This window comes from Arachis hypogaea, chromosome 13 (assembly GCF_003086295.3).
Source record: "Arachis hypogaea cultivar Tifrunner chromosome 13, arahy.Tifrunner.gnm2.J5K5, whole genome shotgun sequence".
In the NCBI taxonomy this organism is placed as follows: domain Eukaryota; kingdom Viridiplantae; phylum Streptophyta; class Magnoliopsida; order Fabales; family Fabaceae; genus Arachis; species Arachis hypogaea.
The window spans coordinates 16913335-16931415 of NC_092048.1; the positions used below are offsets into that span (position 1 = coordinate 16913335).

Sequence of the window (18081 nt, forward strand, 5' to 3'; positions counted from 1 at the left end):
AGGCTCCCACACGAACTGCATCGGAGAAGGTAACGTTAGTTAAGACCATAGGAGTAAACACGAACGACTACTTGTAAGAGCAATAACTAAACGACTCACATCATGAAAACGCAACCTATCCAAAGAAAGGCGTGCAGCCACCACTTTCTGACCCACTGCATCGTTTCTCGGTAGATATGTAGTCCACCTACAAGTTTCATTGAATGAATGTCATAACGAACAACAACACAGGTAATTGAACTAGCTATGCACGGAAAATAATAAACCGTACCTGGATGCAAGCGGAAACCCGAACACATCAAAACTACTAGGCCTCAAACTGGGAAACCTCCAGAAAATCCAAGACTGTAAAAGCTATAGTGGACCGGCCAAGTTAACAACGTTTTTGTTTGTCCCACGATAAAGACATCTATACAACCAGGCCAGTGCAGCCGACCCCAGCTATATCGGCCCAAGTCTTCCATCGATGCCAAATAAGGCAACCACCGAAGGTGAACCCGGTTTGCATTCTTGTCCGCAAACAGATAAGAGGACAACAACATCAGAATGTAAGCATGCGCGTATATACGCACAGTCTCTTCACTAGCATCTGCTGGGAGAACCCGAAACCTCTCATGGAACCATGTGTAGCACACTGTCATCTACTTGATTTTATTCTGCAGAGGTAACTCTCCAAACAACTGGCAAAACCACACTCATGCGGGTCTTCCATTCTCCATCAGATTCTCAAACTCAGTCAGGCACCCACTAACGGGCCCCCATCGATGGGCAAACCCAGCTGATAGGCCACATCTTGCAAAGTGATAGTGCACTCCCCAAACGGCATGTGGAAGGTGTGGGTCTCAGAACGCCACCTCTCAATGAACGCGCTAAGTAGAGGCTCATCAACCCAGAATCACTGACTGTTCAGCCTACGATCAATACTAATAACAGCAAATATAATTTAAAAAAGTAGTTATACACCCACATTGGTTTTATATTTTCTCTAATAATAACAATAGTTCTAATAATAACCACAATAACAAAATTAACAATACCAACAGGAATAACAATACTGACAACAATAATAATTAGAATACTACCAACAACAATAATAACAATACTAACAAGTCACATTAATAATAATAATATGAATAATGATAACAATAAACTTATTTAACTAACCTCTTGTTCGATGTATCCAGCCACATGCGCAACACCATTTAACCGGTACATGCGACCTTCGTCTTCCATCGGTCCACCACCCAACTGATTCAAAACCTCAAACCGGCCCCTAAACCTCAAAGCTCTCCGAATTCTCTCTCAACCACCCAACTTCACAAAATTTGCTATGGCTCAAATGTGATCCGCCATGACCAGCAGCGGCTTCTATTTAAAGTTGAAACACCACCGTTTACATAGAAAGTGAAACAGGACATACACATAAGGTACTTCCATTTGTTGTAATTAGGTAAAGGTTTCTATGTTTTATTTTATATAGGTACATTGCCCTAAATTTAATCCCATCAACTTTATTTATTTTCTTGGTTCACAACATTTATATACAAATAAAAAGAAAAAAGATTAAATGACTTTATTATATTATAAAATATTATATTAATTATTTAATAAAAATAATTAAGTAAATAATATATAAAAACTAATAATAATAATTTAATTAATTTGAATAATTTCAATTTCTCAAAGTGTTATTTCCATTCAACTTTTTTTCTGTTCTCTATCTTTTTTTTTCCTAGTTTAAAAATTGTTTAAATATCTAATATTGTCCTCCGCTTCCTTCTCCTGAACGTTATTTTGCTTTAGTGACTGTATGAATGTGTGATTGTTACTTCCATTTCTAAGAGTAATATCTTCCATTCAAATATATTAAGGTAAAAATTCAGGTGTAATTAACTTCACGTAAAGTTGATAATTGAGGGGTCGTTAGATGAAAATTTGGTCAAATCAGTCCAATTATTTAATCGCTCTCAACTATCAATTTTACACGAAGTTGACTACACTTAAGTTTTCACCATATATTAACTTCACTCTACCAACTCTGATTCTTTTTATATGGTTTTATTTAAGATTTTCTTAATGAAGTGAGAGTTAGTTTATATATATTAAAAAAATTAAACTCTTATGTCCTATATTGTATGTTTCTTTTTTCTTTATTCATGTGATTAATTTTGGACAATGCTATTGTGCTATAATTTCTTTTTTTCGGTAGATGCTAAAATGAGTTAGTTGTGTCTAGAGAGAAACGCGTGTTGTTGTTGCTGCCAAAAGCAGAGACAAGACCTCAATCAAATCAGCAATAATAAAAATCTATCTAAACTGATACAGATGCAGTGTGTTTATATTATGGAGTGACATAATTAATATAGATTAATTTATTCTTAATTATGCTAATAATTGGGTTGAATTTTTTTTAGATTGGACTTTTATTTTTTTTAAGTGGTCTGAATTAAAAATGTGTATACTTGATCCAAGATATTTTGGCATAAAACTTTTTAATAATAATAATAATAATAATAATAGAAGATTAACAAGAATTAGCATAAATAAATTTATTATGAAAAAAATTGCATAACAATTATCATGAATGAAAATAATAAGAATGAATTATAAGTTATAACTTAAATGATATAATCTTCTTATACTTATTTAAAAGAGGAATGCTAAGGGGCCAGCAATTTTAGTATTTTGTAACCATCAATTGGTCATCAATAGTATTTTTAATAGTGTGAGATTACATCTAATGATGAAAAATTACTCACTTTTGTTTTGATGGTTAAGTGTTGGCCAGAAAATACAAAAGTTGCTGATTTCCTAGATTTTTCCTATTTAAAAATGGTTAATTTAAGTTTTTTTATTTAAAAAAAATAAATTAATAATTATAAATAATAATATTTATAATTTATTATTAATAAATAATATTTATTATGATAAAAATTTATATATAATTATTTTCATATAAAATTAATAAATATTAACTATGAATGAAGACGTCTTCAAGGAAGGGAGTTTTCATGAATCATTATTAAAAAAAAAAAAAACTTATTTTTTCTTCGTTCCAAACACGGCACCCATATAAAGTCTACGAAAAAGAGAGAAAGAAAAGGCAATAGAAAATAGATGCGATGATTAATCCCAAATCCGAATGAAATTAATTGGTGGAAGGAGGAAGGTCTCCATCTGGCATTATTCCGACACGGCGCAGCACTACACTTAACTTGGAATCTTCAACTCAATAATAATAATTCGAAATCCACAAGGAAAGCAAACTGAACTGAAAACGATGGACAAAGTCATGACATTGTCCGATGCGGCGGGCTTGGGCCGACGGGCCGGCCCACGTTCTCCTTCCTCGTCTTCCATCCTTCCCTACAACCTCCCTCTTCTCGCCGCCCTCCTCGCCTGCGCCCTCGCCCAGTTCCTCAAGATCTTCACCACCTGGTCCGTACACATTCCTTTCTTTCCTCTTTTAACCCTTCAATTGTTCGACCTCACTCTCATAATTATTCGTCCGTGCAATATTTCAACTCTGTTTTTCTCGTATCAATTGGATCAAGGTATTTACTTTTGGTTGGGTTTTAACATAGCTGTGACTGAAGATTAGTTGAATTTAGATTAGCCTATTTTGTTTTGGTAGATGAATGTGCAAATCCATATTGGTGTGCTTGTATAGGTGCTTATTGTGTTACATTTGGGCAAATTGGACTCATTTCCTTCAATTTTTACATGGTGCTTAGTCTCATTTCTTATAGTATACAGAGGTATCCAATGTAATATTACTTAAATCTCAAGGATGTCATAGTCCACCTTTCGAATTGAAATGGTGTTGATGCATGTAAGTCTTGGATGAAGAATGTAATGTGTTATAATGATGACAAAAAGGGACCTTGTTCATAAGTCCTTGTAGTACATACCTCTTACTTTTATTTGAGAGTGATTGTGGATTAGTTACTCTCCCAATCCTTTTTGTTTCAAATTTTCTATGGTTTTGTGAATTTGAAGGTAATGTGTATACTTTTGTAGGAAGCCCAGTTTTCGTAGCATCCTTGAGCTTCATGCGTGAAATCAATCTACTTTGAATTTGCATTTTGGATAGTATACCTGAAGAATTTTTTTGTTATATACCATAGTTCTGATGTATGAGGAATATGAGCTCATTTTTTCTCCCAAAATTTTCTCCTAGATACTCAGGTATAAGGAAAAGAGATGGGATACTAAAAGGATGCTTGATTCTGGTGGAATGCCTTCATCGCATTCTGCAGCGGTGTCAGCACTAGCAATGGCTATAGGTCTCCAAGAAGGAACAGGGTCATCCGCATTTGCAATTGCTGTCGTCTTGTCATGTATTGTATGTCAATCATCGCTGATAAATTCTTTTAGTTTTGCTCATGTTTTATTACTTTTTCTCTTCTGATATACTTTTCATTATTAGTTCTGATATGAATGGAGTATAGTTAACTTAACATATGTGCTCTTATGGTTTTATGTGTGAATGTTCTTTTATATGCTGTGTATGTGTAATGAATCCGGATGTCACACTTGAATTCTTTCAAAACGTTAGATACTCTATACCAAATTATTAACGTCCTCCAAAAATACATTCTGCTAGCAGATTCAGCATTTCCATTGTGATTTTCTGGTGGTTTTATTGGTTGAAATATGGGTAAATGACTATTTGCCGAAAAAAAATTCAGTTTCTAACAAAATGACTTCCAAAAGATTAATGTGACATCGTGGTCTAACAAAATGTACCAAAAGATGGTTTGGTGCAACTTGTCAGACAAAGTAAATCTTTGGGGAGCCACAATGTCATTTCAATCTTTTGGGGGGGTTAAAATGGTGGTGAATATTTAATGGTATAAAGTATCTAGGTTTGGAATTCACTTCTTGTACCTTTCCTTTTTTTTTTTATGAAGCATTAGAAAGCGTAATCTTGTGTAGTATGCTGATTACCACAGAGAGAAAATTAGGAATGGCATCCTTGAATAATGAATCATGATTCGTTATCTTTGTATATTATACAGTTTCATGTAAAAAGTTGGAAAAGTTTCTTTACTGCTCTTTCTATTTTATGTGTGGATTTAAACTCTATATGTTTACTGTCTCCATGGTATGGGATTATTAATCTGTAGCCTTCATTTGGTATTCATCTCTTGGTTTTCTCACATGATTGTTCTGACAAACATACTGATAATTGGGGGCTTTTTTCACTATCCGCTATTTATTTATGTTGCTGTTGTGATTTTCCCCTCTTTTTATGGGTATCTTCAGCATTTCAATGTTTTCACTTCAATTGGATGGGATAATTATTTCTTATCTAACTTTGATAGGTAATGTATGATGCCTCAGGAGTTAGACTTCATGCAGGTCGGCAGGCAGAAGTAAGATTTTTTCCTTGGTAGCATCGCTTTCTTGCTTTGACATTTACCCTTAAGTTCTTATATTATAAATTTCACATATTGCTTTGTGGCACAAAATAATGCCAACATTCACTGCAGTTGCTGAATCAAATTGTGTGTGAGCTACCACCAGAACATCCTTTATCCAGTTGCAGACCTCTGCGTGATTCACTTGGCCATACTCCACTTCAGGTGGGTTCTTACAGTGTTTCCCTTTTATGTCTGGTACTTTGGTTGCCTTAGGCTTCGATTCTTTGAATACCATTGATGAAATAGCTTAGGATTACACGCATGCCATTATGCAACAAATATTTAAGACTAACTCATGACCAGAACTTATTATTGTGTATTGTTTGCCAATTAAAATGCTAAAGCCATCCCTTTCTTTACTGTGTTTAATTTTCAAATTGCATGCATAACTTCAGCGTGAAAATTAATGCTGCTAGATCTAAGATCTTCTTGCAATTAAAACTAATCAAATTCTTCTTTATAGTCTGCCCTTTTCTCACTTTCCAGTAAAAAACGAATGAATCTCAATGATTTTCCAAGGCTGCAAGCTATCTATGCAGTTATTAAAGTAAAAAGTAAATTACACTGACCTTATATGAGATTAGGTAATAATTCACAAGTAACCATTGACCCTCTTTTCCAGTGGTCGGATAAGTACCTTTTGTCCATTGACTTGTCATGCTTAGACTGATCTCTCTACAAGGGAGGTCAGTCTTATTGTCGTGCTTGTAATGAGGTCTGTGTACTGTACTACTGTTTACTGGAATGCTCAATGCTATATTTCACATAATACAAGTATATCATATGTGATATCAACTAAACCTAAGGGCTAAGGAGATGTTGGTCCTTATTGTAATTATGTACAAGTTGAAAGTAAATTAACGTAATTTACTCCTAAAAATTAATCCCCATCTAGTTCCTAAATCCTAATTGAGTGTTGCTGCTTAGATTCCACAATTCACTTCACTTCATTTGTGCTACCAAATGCTATGTCAGTTGTAAATTTTTATTTTGAGTGAACACTCAAATTGGTCTCCAAAGAACTTCAGTAGAACACTTTGGTCCTCTAACAAATTTTTATTCTTTAGAAGTTCTCGTAAATTACTCCTGTCGGATATGGTAGTCCTTTCGTCAGTTTCAATTAAATTTTTAATATGCATGTTGGACAATAAGTAGTAAATAAATTTTATTAATTATAGGTTCCATAAAATATCACTATAAGACAAATTAGTCTCCATCAAAATGACAGCGAGACCAATCTGTCTGACAGGAGTAATTCCCGAGGACTTCTAGAGAATAAAAAGGTTTTAGAACGAAAGTGACTGATCTAAAATTCCTTGGGATCCAATTTAGGTGTTTATTCTCTCTTTTCTTTTGTGGCCAATTTATTTGCTTGAATTCGACCAATTAGTTGGGTTTATTCTATCTGCTTCTGTCTCATTAGTGAATGCGTACATGAATAACCACTCTTCTATTTTGAACAGGTTTTTGTCGGTAGCATATTGGGATGCATAATAGCATTTTTGATGAGAGGCCCCCATTAATATTCTGTGTGATGATGATCGATACTAATTCATTAGTCCAATCACAAGTGTTACTTCGTAGCCAACACAAAATCATCGTCCAAAGGGCATGAAAGCCTGTTGTTGTTCCAAGCTTCTTTAGGGTAAACTGGTTCTGATGGTTCACCTCGGTGTTGAGAGATCCTGCTTCCTGATTTTTTGGACGTTCCAACTTCTCTTGTATGCGTTAATTAGTTCATCCTTTAAGTGTTAGCTATTGCAGTATAGGTTAATTTTTATTGAACACCATTTGATATAAACTATGGTCTTTCCATTGTGAAATTCACAAGCTGTGGAGGTTGGTTTTTGTGTTTGACTATAAATGTAAATCTAGTTTGTGATATATGATTATGAGTTTGTCTATAATTGTGAATTTTGTTTTAATTATATATATGTAAATATCGTTTGTATGTTCGGATTATTTGATCGTGCTTCTAATTATTTCACTCTTGTTCGAAAGATATTTTTTCCTAATAAGAAATTTTTTAAATGTACTATTAATAGTATAAAATGATTTATACAGCAATTTAGTTGTATTTTGATTTTGAATGGCCATTTATATTTTTTATGATATGACAAATACATAATTTGAAAGTATATTTTTTATTTTTAAAATTTGTTAAAAATATTCATAAGATTTATTTTGTTTTAATTTTGTTTCAGAAATTTTTGATTTATATCAAATATATCCTTATGGCTAATTTTTTAAAAAATTTATAATCAAAAACAATAATTTTACAAGAACAATTATCATCACAAGTAAATCAGAGATAGTTGTCATGTATTATTGCTGGATTAGTCCTAAATCTTTTGAAAATTTAGCTATCAGTTATATTTGATGTAAATCGAAAATTTTTAAAACAAAATAAAACTTATGGATAATATTAAAATTTTTGACAAATTTTAAAGATAAAAAATATACTTTATCTTTGTATAATTAATATCGTTGATTTTTTTAACAATTTGGAATTTTGGAGTGCATATCATAATTAAGTTCTAAAATTGTATGAAGTTTGAAAAAAGTTAATGGACGGTCCTGATTCACTTTAAACTAAGCACATCAACGACTCTCTCCACGCTTCTTCTAAATCTCTTCTCCCAAACAGGTCCTAGATTGCAACCTTGCTCGGAGAAGAAACCTATCAAAATTCAAATTACGAAAATGGAGGGAAACGACCCCGTTCCACTTCCTCTCTGATCTGCTCCTATTCCAACCCCAAATTCTCAATTCCAAACCCTAATTCAATTCTCTTTTCTTCTTCTCTTCTGCTGTTGCTGCTATGGCGGAAAATCTAAGCCCGAACCCAACCATGGCCGGCCAGAAGCAGAGGCTTCCCATGGCCGCTCGCATCCAGTCCCCTACCAGCCCCTTCTTCTTGGGTTCCAATGATGACAAACTGGAACGCGCCCAGGCACGCGCTGCACGTGCGGCCGCCATCCGCCGCAAGAACGTCGCCGCCAACTTGAACTCCCAATCCTCTGACGCTAACTCCGACCCGTGCCTCAACAAGCAGCAGATCCTCGATTTGTTCAAGAACTGCATCAAGCTCGCCAGCGAAAATGTAAGACAGACAGAAAAAGAATAAGAAAAAGTTCTACTAGTTGAACTGAATTGTGTTTTGATTTTTCTTTTTCCGAAAAATGTTTCTTCGTTGCAGAAAATTAATCAGAAAAACACGTGGGAGTTGAATTTGATTGACCACATAACTGATATTATCAAGGCTGGAGAAGAAGATGGAGATGTGGAGACTAATTTTCAGAAGGTGCGTGTGCGCTTAATTCGTGCATACTCAGTTTTCCGATGTTGTTATAGCTAACTATTCGATTCAAAAAATTGTTATTACTGCGAAGAATATGTATGAGTGAGGTTATGTGTGCGCAAATGGGGCTAATTAGCGACACATGTAACAATGGCTACAATAATCCATTAGGTATGTAGAGTTTGTCAATGTTTATATATCATATCTCAGTTTAATCATTTATAAAGTTTGTTATATTGCAATGATGCCACTAAAAGTAATTCCAAATCTATATGCAATGAGCATTGGTTCACTCTGCTTCTAGATTCTGCAGAACTTGTCCTTGTTTATGAATTGCACTGATGAACTACGGCAGTGATTGTACAACAATTTGGCAGCAGTGGTTCTAAAATCTTAGTTATGCATGTGTAGTCTGTGTATATTCATTTTGAGTTTGTTTGTGCAGGCAAGCTGCACTCTTGAGGCTGGAGTCAAAATTTATTCATTAAGGGTTGATTCAGTGCATTCTGAGGCATATAAAGTACTTGGCGGGATGAATAGAGCTGGCCAAGAAGCTGAGCAAGGTTTCAATTATCACCCTCTCTCTTCAAGCTTCAATTCTACTATTTCTGTTCTCCTCTTTCCTTCTTTGGCTTATGTAGTCAGTTACTGAGTTTACTTTGCGGGTGGGGTCTTTGGGAATTGCTCCTCTTAATCATTGTTTAGCAAGTGCTATAATTTCTAACTAACCCTTGATTTTCTAATATTTTGTTCTGTATGGGTTATAAGGTTAAATTCATGTTGTCAGATGCAGATGCTACAGTGGAGGGTGATAACACTGAAAATGGAAAAGAAAGAAGCAGGAAAGAGACGGACAAAAAGGTCAATAATCTTTGGATCTCCGGACTTGTCTGGTTAATCATATTATTTGAATAGTTGTAACAGTAGTTTGCTCATGCAGTTGTCACCTTTGTCAACATTGGAATCATCTTTTGAGGCTCTTAACGTGAAGAAGTTTGATGGTGATTTCTAATCCCTTTTTATGGTCCATGTTTTGTTTGAAGTGTGTCCTGGGTTCTGATTGTGCTGAAAATGCATATGTTTTTGCAGCTGCATTTGTTGTGGATCCCCTCTACCGTCAGACAACGGCAAAATTTGATGAAGGTGGAGCCAAGGGTCTTTTAATGAATAATCTTGGTGTATATGGTGGATGTAGGGTGCTCTTTGATTCACTAGAGGTGCCTGCAAAATGCATGACAAGTAAAAATCAACATGATATATCAGATACTATTGATCTTTCTTTTGCCAAGGGTGAGTTACTTTTTGAATGATCTGGTGAAACTGCTGTTAATTACATCTAAATACATTCAACATAGCTGATGATAAGTTGGTGACTGACTTTTGGTAATAGATTGTGTTGAGCACATGGTGCTGGAAGTTCGTATGAAGGATGAAATTTCTCCAACTCTCAGGACTATAGTGAACCAATTTGATGAAAGTAACAGAAGGCCCACCGATTTTCAATTTCATGGCCAAAATACAGCTGAAGAGATGGAGATGCCTTTTGACTGTGAAATGAGGGCCGACACAGAAGAGCATGAGAACTGCATGGCCTGGAGTGATGATCATGATGAGCCAACAGTTGCTGATTTGGGATCTAATGACTTCGTATCCAATGATGCTGATCCAAGTTTTCCTGATTACCCTCAGGTTTCTTGTGTTTCAGCCCTATTAATCTCTAATGATTGATTGCCTTGGATGAATTTTAAAAGCTTTCTATTGATATTTAGTATGGATGGACATATTTAAATAAATTCAAAATATTGTAGGAAAATGGGCTATTTTCTTCTCAAGACCCTGATACGGACGACAGATTTGGTAATGTTGATAGTTTCCTATTTTTGAGTCTGGGTTTTAGTTCAAAACAAAATGCATGGGCAGGCCCTGATCATTGGAAATATCGAAAATCTAAAGGTGCGTTTGAAGGCCAGCAACAACCTCGAATAATGCTTTTGTGTCTCTAAATTTCAGATTTTCAGTATGGTAATTTCCTTAGTATCTGTTTTGTAGTCTCAGACGTTCATCCTCCTTCTGAAAATGGATCAGCCCTAAAGACTAGGGCGCCAAGGAGTAAGAAACAGAAAGAAATTGATTTAGATTTCACAGTTTTCCTTGAGAAGGAAATGTTAGATATATTTAATCCTCCCAAGAATCCGAAAACATTGCTGCTCCCCGAGAGCAGAATCCCTTGCAATACAAAACTTCCGGAGGACTGCCACTACCAGCCAGAGGATCTTGTTAAATTATTTCTTCTGCCTGATGTGAAGGTAGTTTCTTCAAGATAGAAATTATTTCCAAAGTTCTTTTTCTGGAGTAATATTTATTTAAATCTCTGATGAGTTCTATTATTTTTCTAGTGTCTCGGGAGGAGGGCAAAAAGGCTCTCAGGTACAATGCTGTGCTATTGCTAATTTGTGACTACCATAATTTCTATCTTCAGTATCATATTATGTTTGGATTGTCAATACATGCTTGGATATTTTCATCTTTCTCCTGATTTTATTTCAAATTCCATGCGTGTGTAGATGAATCTAGAGAACAATGCAATAATGAGTCATTCCCTTCCTGGGATAATGGAAGTTTTTGTGGTGGTGAGCCTGGTGATTATGAAGGTGATGTTCATAGTGACATAGAGGACTCTGACACGCTTGTTAGTCAGCCTCGTCAGGTGAGTTAGGAACTTTTGTTGAATATTTATGCACTAGTTATTGATATGAGACCATTTCATATATTATCATAGATGTTGATGAAGGTGTAATGGCGTTTGTCGACGCATGTACTACTCATCATTAGTCTTTAATCAAATCATTGCTGTTAGAAGCATATGCTCATTATGAATAATACAGGTAAATAAAATTGAAGTCCAGTACGACAAAACTTCCAAGCAAGTTAATGTTCAGGAACTGAAAATTACTCTTTGGAACCATGTTCAAGAATCTGCTAACCTGTCTTTTGAGGTATGCTAATATTTCTACTCCATCACTTAAAAATCTTCCTCGCACAATGAGTTTGCTTCCTGATTTATGTTGTTATTTTGCACTGCTAACAGTGCATATTTGCTTCACTATTCTATAGTTCAGTAGATAATGAATGTAGTTTCTTTCTGTCTTTGCTGTTGAGTAATTTCTAATTTTTGCATTGACATGATTTTTTTTTTTACCCTTTCTACACTGCATAGGGTCAAAAAGAAACAGTATCTTTCAGAAGTGTATTGGCCAACTTTCCTACTGAGTGCAATGCTGCTGCAACTATTAGTGACATCTCTCCCCATTTGTGCTTCATATGTTTGCTGCATCTGGCAAATGAGAAAGGATTGAGCATTCAAGGCTACCCCAGCTTGGATGATCTAGCCATATGCATTCCAAATATTTAGATTCTTCTTTTTTCACCCAATTTCCCTTGATTTGGGAATTAGAACATAGTCTGGTAGGTGACTCCTACAATTTCTATGCACTGTGCTTTGTCAGATAGATATTTTGAAGAATCTGCATTTCATTGTTTCCTCTTTTATTCTCCAAAGCTTTTTTATTCTTCAGAAATTGCTTTTGTTTCCCCCATGTTCATAGACATCACATCATGGTGATGAACTTTCTCATTCAACTTTGGATGATAGTTAACAGTTTAAGTTTAACAGATAAATATTGTATTATAGATAACAATTAAGTTGTTCAAAGTTTCTCATTTCTGCCTTGAATCTTCAGGTGGGGAGTTTACATGTTAACCACGTTCAATGAAGCATTGAAGTTGCAAGTTTGCTTTTGCCTTGAATCTTGGCTGTGCAAATACTAGTTTGGTTATGGTGGTTTAATTCTTTGACCTTTGATGATGTTTACATCTCCATTCATGCTCATTGTATTATTATATTATTTGCTTTCATGAGCATTGCCAGTGGTTGTGCAAATACGCCATTCATTCATGGATGTATGAATGGTTGTAATTGCCGCTAAATGCTACATTCTATAGAGTGGTTCGCTCTATCGTGTAGATTGAGATTTGAGAATCTGTTATACTTATCTCTCGCGAAATTTGAATTCTATCTTCTGATTTTGTCCTGTATCCTTTTTAAATAAACAACTTGAAAAATCGTAAAAGCATTAACTATAGATCGAACCCTTTTGTTTCTGTATTTTTGTAATCAGTTTATTGGAATGTAAGGACTATAAAAGTTCCTAAGATAATAACTACCTATGATGTACGGACACTGACACGGGACACGATACGACACGGGACACGCCGACACGTGAATTTTAAAATCTTACATGATACGAGGACACGCATATATATGAAATATAAAGTATTTTTTAGATAAATTGTAATGATATTTTGATATTTTATTAATATTAAAATATAAATTAAAATTTTTAATTATTTTTAATGTCTTATTTTATTTATATCAAGTATTTAAAATATTTTTTGTTTTAATAAATAATAATATATACGATATCTAAATTTATTTTAAGAATATATGTTAAGAATAAGACTGGACACGTGGACACGTGATGGTATTTAGGTGTGTCCAGGCGTGTCCAGAGAAGAATTTTTTTATTTTTTATTAAGACACGGTTGGACACAGCAAACACGCGTGTCGGACGAATGTCGGTGAGTGTCGTGTCCGAAATGTGTCCAACACGCGGACACGATAATTCAACGAAGTGTCCGTGCTTCATAGATAAATTCACAAGTGACAGGACTCACTTTTATTGTGAGCATACTTCAAGATAATATCTTAAGAGAATTCTTTAAAAGGAAATACATAGAATTTTGTTACCTCCCAACATTGATTGTAACTGCCAAAATTTTGAATTTTAAGTATAGACATCACAATTTTACTCATTAATCTTGCACTTTAAAGCCCATAAATTTAAACATCATAAAATTAATGGTTAAAATTGTGATATATATATATATATATTGAACCCAAAATTTGATTATCATTATTGAAAATATAGAAAGATTATTATTCTATGTAGTATCTACTTTTACTTAAGTATATTAAATAAGAAAAAAATATATTTTTCGTCTTTAATATTTGTGATTTTTTATAAAAATATCTCCGATGTTTTAGTTCATTCAATTTTGTTACTAATGTTTTTGATTTGTTCAAAATTATCTATGAACGTTTTTAATTTCGTCTCTAACATTTTACATAAAATTAACATCCAGGATTAATTTTGACACAAATCGAAAATGTTAGGAATAAAATTAAATACAACTAAATGTTAAAGATAATTTAAAAAAAAAATCGTAAATGATAGAGACAAAAAGTTGACTTTGCCCTTAAATAAAAATACTTTTCTACTACTGAAAATAGAATGTAAAATCCATAAGCTTTCGTACTGGAGGTGTGTTTTCAACTCAATAAAGATAACATAGACGCGGAAATTATTTATATTTTTCTTTGCCAATCAATAATTTTTCCTATCCACCAAAAGAACAAAACAAAGAATAAATGATCATTTGTATCTATAAAAAATGAAAACAGACATATGTATCCACACTAGATCAAAACTAAACTTGTATTCACGCAAGATGTCCTTCGTGTGACAAAAGTACCTACGTGGCACTCCAACCCTCCAAAGACAGGGTACTTTTGTCACACGGATCTTGCGTGGATACAAGTTTAATTTCGATTTAGTGTGAGTACGTATGTCATCGTTTTCATCTTTCATGGTACAAATGGTCATTTATTCACAAAACAAATCAACGATTGCCCGTGTTCTCTTTATCAATGTCACAACTCACAACACATGATCGAAAATCCATCTCAAACTTTCAAAGAAAATAGTGAACCACAGCTAAATTCTATAATGTTTCTCCTTTAGTAATATATTATTATTACAGAAAAATTCAACAATATTTCGCCATTAGTAATATGCAAAACTTACATATTACCACTAAAATCAGAATTATGTTGATCCTGCTTAAACAAAAAATTTTAGATGTAACATTAGCATTATCTTGCATGTGGAAGCAATACCCAAAATGGGCGTTAAAGTTACAAACATCATTTGTTTTTATACACTTAACCTTCCATGAACAAATTTGTTTCCTGTTACCAACATTTTAAACTCAGTTTCTTTGAATAGTGTCATGCAATGCCTATTCTCTAAGCAGTTTAGTTTGTACATTTCCTTGAGACTTGGCAGCTCCTTCTTTCCACCCTTTCTGCCGCGCTCTAAGTTCCCACAATGCAGTCAGCTTCTTCTGAGCTACCAAGGTTAACTCGGCTTTCTCCCTCGCCTCCTCGCACGTTTCCATCCCTGAATTGCACTTGTCTGCTTCCTTTTGATACGAAGATGCGATCTTCTTCGCCTCGAGGAGTGCCATGTCAGCATGCTGCTGTTGTTCCAAAGCTTGGTTCTCCCTTAGCTTTAGTTCTTCTGACAATAGTTCGCCAAAATTCTTTTCGGTGTCTCCACTCACCTCCGGATCAGGCTTTGCACAATCTGTGTAACATTACCAATCAAATATAATTTTCTAGCAGAAGCTTATCATCCAGTGTAAGAGCCAACAAAAACATGAGACAACATATCCAAGCAAGTTTACTATAAATTAAGAATGCTAGAAACATTGTAATTAGTTTAACATATGAGTACAGATTGGCATAAAACAAAATTAGAAGGAAAAATTATATGTTCTGAAGTCACATTAGATTTTTTCCATCATAAAAGTAGATTCAATTGATGAAAAAACAACAAACTTCCTAAATTCTTCAAGTAAGTCAACATTCAACAATGATAGCTTCAGCTCCTACCATCATACAAATCGGCATTATATAGAGAAGTTAACAGAATGGTTTAATTAATTGATTCGATGTAGTTCATCCAGAGAACAGAAACCAACCTCCAAATGAAGTGTTACTCAGACCTATAAAATCACATGGAAAGAAACATAATTAGTTACATGACAAATGTGCAGTTGAACAAAGACAAGGTAGCTGCAAACTATAATAAAACCACAAAGATATTTAATTGGAACTGTATTTACTACCAGAGACCAAAATAATTTGCCAATTTATCAGCATCATCATATGAGACATTGAAGTCAAGTAACAATGTCTTCTTGTCAAATTACTCATACTGGAGTATATGAATTGCAAGATGAAGCTATAGTGAGAAAAGAAAATCAATCCAACCCAGATCCAAAAAGTTCATTGATTCTGATCCAAACCCCATAATCCAATGACCCAATTAAGAAAAGCACAAACTTTTAACAAGATCATAAGATGGGTAATCAATCAGGAACACACGTGAAATGAGATCTGAAAAAGCAAGCACCTTGTGGAATTGAAAGTATGGGTTGGGAAGAACAATCACAGAGACAAGGAGCACAAGAAGAAGAAGAAGAAGGAGAAGAAGAGTGGTTGACATCAAGCAATCCTTCCATTAAGTGCCAGTAAAGAGGGGGACCCACTATGTACCCTGCTATGCACAGTGCCACAACCCCCAAACCAATCTTCAATATAACCCCTGTGTTGTTCGTAGCCATCTTTCTCTCTCTAGAGAGAGAAACAGAAACAAACGATGATTATGGTGTGGTAGTAGTATTACTATTTAGTATTTACTATTTAGGTGTCGGCAATTGGCAAGTGTTAGAAAGAGTAAAGAGGTTTGTGCTGCTTCCTGGTATCACTTGACTTGAACGAGGAACTTGTCTTCATCTAATTTAAGGATTCTGTTAAGACTGACAATGCAATGATCAAGTGATATCTCAGATCCATATATCTAAAATTCATTATTTACTTCTTTATCTGATGGAATTTCATTGCATTAAACGAGTAAAAGATTTGTTCCAATTTAGGTTTGTGAATCAACAGTAAATTTTTAAATAAAATTTTAATTTACAATAAATTAATTTTTAATTTATCAGATTAAAAAATATTATAAAAAAATATAAAAATAAATAAAAAATTTAATTTTATTCATTACTGAATAAAACAGTTATATATATATATATATATATATATATATATATATATATATATATATAATTGTATAATATTTTATTAATAAAATAAATATTTTTTATATTAATAGTATAAATAATCTTTTAGAAAAATTTGTACAGTAGCTCAGGTACCGGACGGTTCGGGGATGTCCTTCGGTTGGTAAAGTGGGGTATCGCCTGGTTCCGGGTTGCGAGGTTGGAGCTGGAGTAACCGACGTCCCGAGATCTTGGTGTGGACAGAGGGGGTGCCACCTGCAAAGACACTCCAACGCTCTAATCCGTCAGATGTGCAGGCGAAAAGTGGGAAAAGGTGATGTACGTGACGTACCTTGGGGAGGGGTAGGACCCTTCCCATATATACCATGTCAGGAGTGGGCCCCGCAAGGGCAGACCCACCTTCCTCAAAGCTTCCCAATACAGCTGTAGCAGAGAGCTGTAAAGGACGCATGTCCGGGTCAGTTGGTGAGCGCCTCGCGCCCGACCGTTCGGGTCGGGTGGCCTATGGGTCGGGTCGGCCTGTATATCGTTTGGGTCGGGCCGTAACAGTGCCCCCAACGCGCCAGCAATGATCGTGAGGGCCGTTGGTGGCGTGTTATGTTTTCTCTTGTGCGTTGTCGCTAGGTTGGCCGCTCGTGGGGAGGACGTGCCTCTTGCGCGTGTCTGTTTGTTGCTGGGAATAACCTTTCGTCGCCTCGTTCTACGCACCAGGCATTTAATGCTCATAATGAGTTATTTCAAAACCCTGCACGCAAAGACTGTTTTGCCATTGCCCTTCGCGCTTCTTGAGTCAGTTTCTTGATCCCTTAGTCAGTTTTTGTATTTCATTCCTACCTCAGTGCCTGGTTCTTTCTACTTCCATCTTCTTCCCTCTCGAATTTCCTACTACGATTTCTGTATCCTTGTGCATTCGCTCCTTCTTGCTTCCTTTCGAATCTCTGCAACTATCCTGGTAAGCACTCATCCCTCACTCTTCCATGTTTGTTTTATCTTCACTGTCTGTGCTCCTGTATGCATGCTGTTCTTCTTATTTGACTTGTATGTTGGATGACATTAGTGTCAGGTAGGTGCATTAGGGGGGTTACCATTCCAGGGCATTAGCTTTTAGGCTTTTACTTAGGATTTGCTTCGGCCATGCTTGGTTGTAGTGGTTGAATAGACGAAATGTAGTTTCTGGACCTTTTTCGAACTCCCGACCTCGTAGACTAACTAAGTGGTGCCCCCACTGTAGGTATGGCCCTACGTCACGTTTCACGAGCTTCCGCCTCAAGCGCGGCTTACGACCGGTATGCTTGGGTGACTTCCGACGTAAAGGACTCCCCAAACCAAATGGGTGAGGAGGAGCTGACCGAGTTCCGTCAAGCCGAGTAC

The 18081-nt window shown here is 35.2% G+C and overlaps 3 protein-coding genes across 4 annotated transcripts; 2 read left to right on the forward strand and 1 right to left on the reverse strand.

Moving 5' to 3' along the window:
- Positions 1-2995: 2995 nt before the first annotated feature.
- On the forward strand, positions 2996-7333 carry LOC112737493 (uncharacterized). The gene is made up of 5 exons (XM_025787412.3): positions 2996-3438; positions 4189-4345; positions 5328-5378; positions 5496-5588; positions 6890-7333. Exons 1-5 carry the CDS (start codon positions 3281-3283, stop codon positions 6947-6949), a joined length of 519 nt encoding a protein of 172 aa, XP_025643197.1. The 5' UTR covers positions 2996-3280; the 3' UTR covers positions 6950-7333.
- Positions 7334-8083: 750 nt separating this feature from the next.
- LOC112737494 (condensin complex subunit 2) lies at positions 8084-12802 on the forward strand. Of its 2 annotated transcripts, none has more exons than XM_025787414.3 (14): positions 8084-8529; positions 8626-8730; positions 9173-9290; positions 9515-9588; positions 9668-9728; positions 9817-10017; positions 10118-10416; positions 10536-10680; positions 10777-11033; positions 11124-11154; positions 11292-11434; positions 11613-11723; positions 11945-12192; positions 12468-12802. In XM_025787414.3, exons 1-13 carry the CDS (start codon positions 8248-8250, stop codon positions 12137-12139), a joined length of 2022 nt encoding a protein of 673 aa, XP_025643199.1. In that variant the 5' UTR covers positions 8084-8247; the 3' UTR covers positions 12140-12192; positions 12468-12802. The 2 variants fall into 2 exon arrangements, with proteins under 2 accessions (XP_025643199.1, XP_025643200.1); XM_025787415.3 differs by having other exon boundaries at positions 8101-8529; positions 9521-9588.
- A 1885-nt stretch (positions 12803-14687) lies between these two features.
- Positions 14688-16511, reverse strand: LOC112737498 (uncharacterized). Its single transcript, XM_025787421.2, has 3 exons — positions 16044-16511; positions 15610-15633; positions 14688-15212 (listed from the first exon to the last, which is right to left on the reverse strand). Exons 1-3 carry the CDS (start codon positions 16252-16254, stop codon positions 14866-14868), a joined length of 582 nt encoding a protein of 193 aa, XP_025643206.1. The 5' UTR covers positions 16255-16511; the 3' UTR covers positions 14688-14865.
- Positions 16512-18081: the final 1570 nt, after the last annotated feature.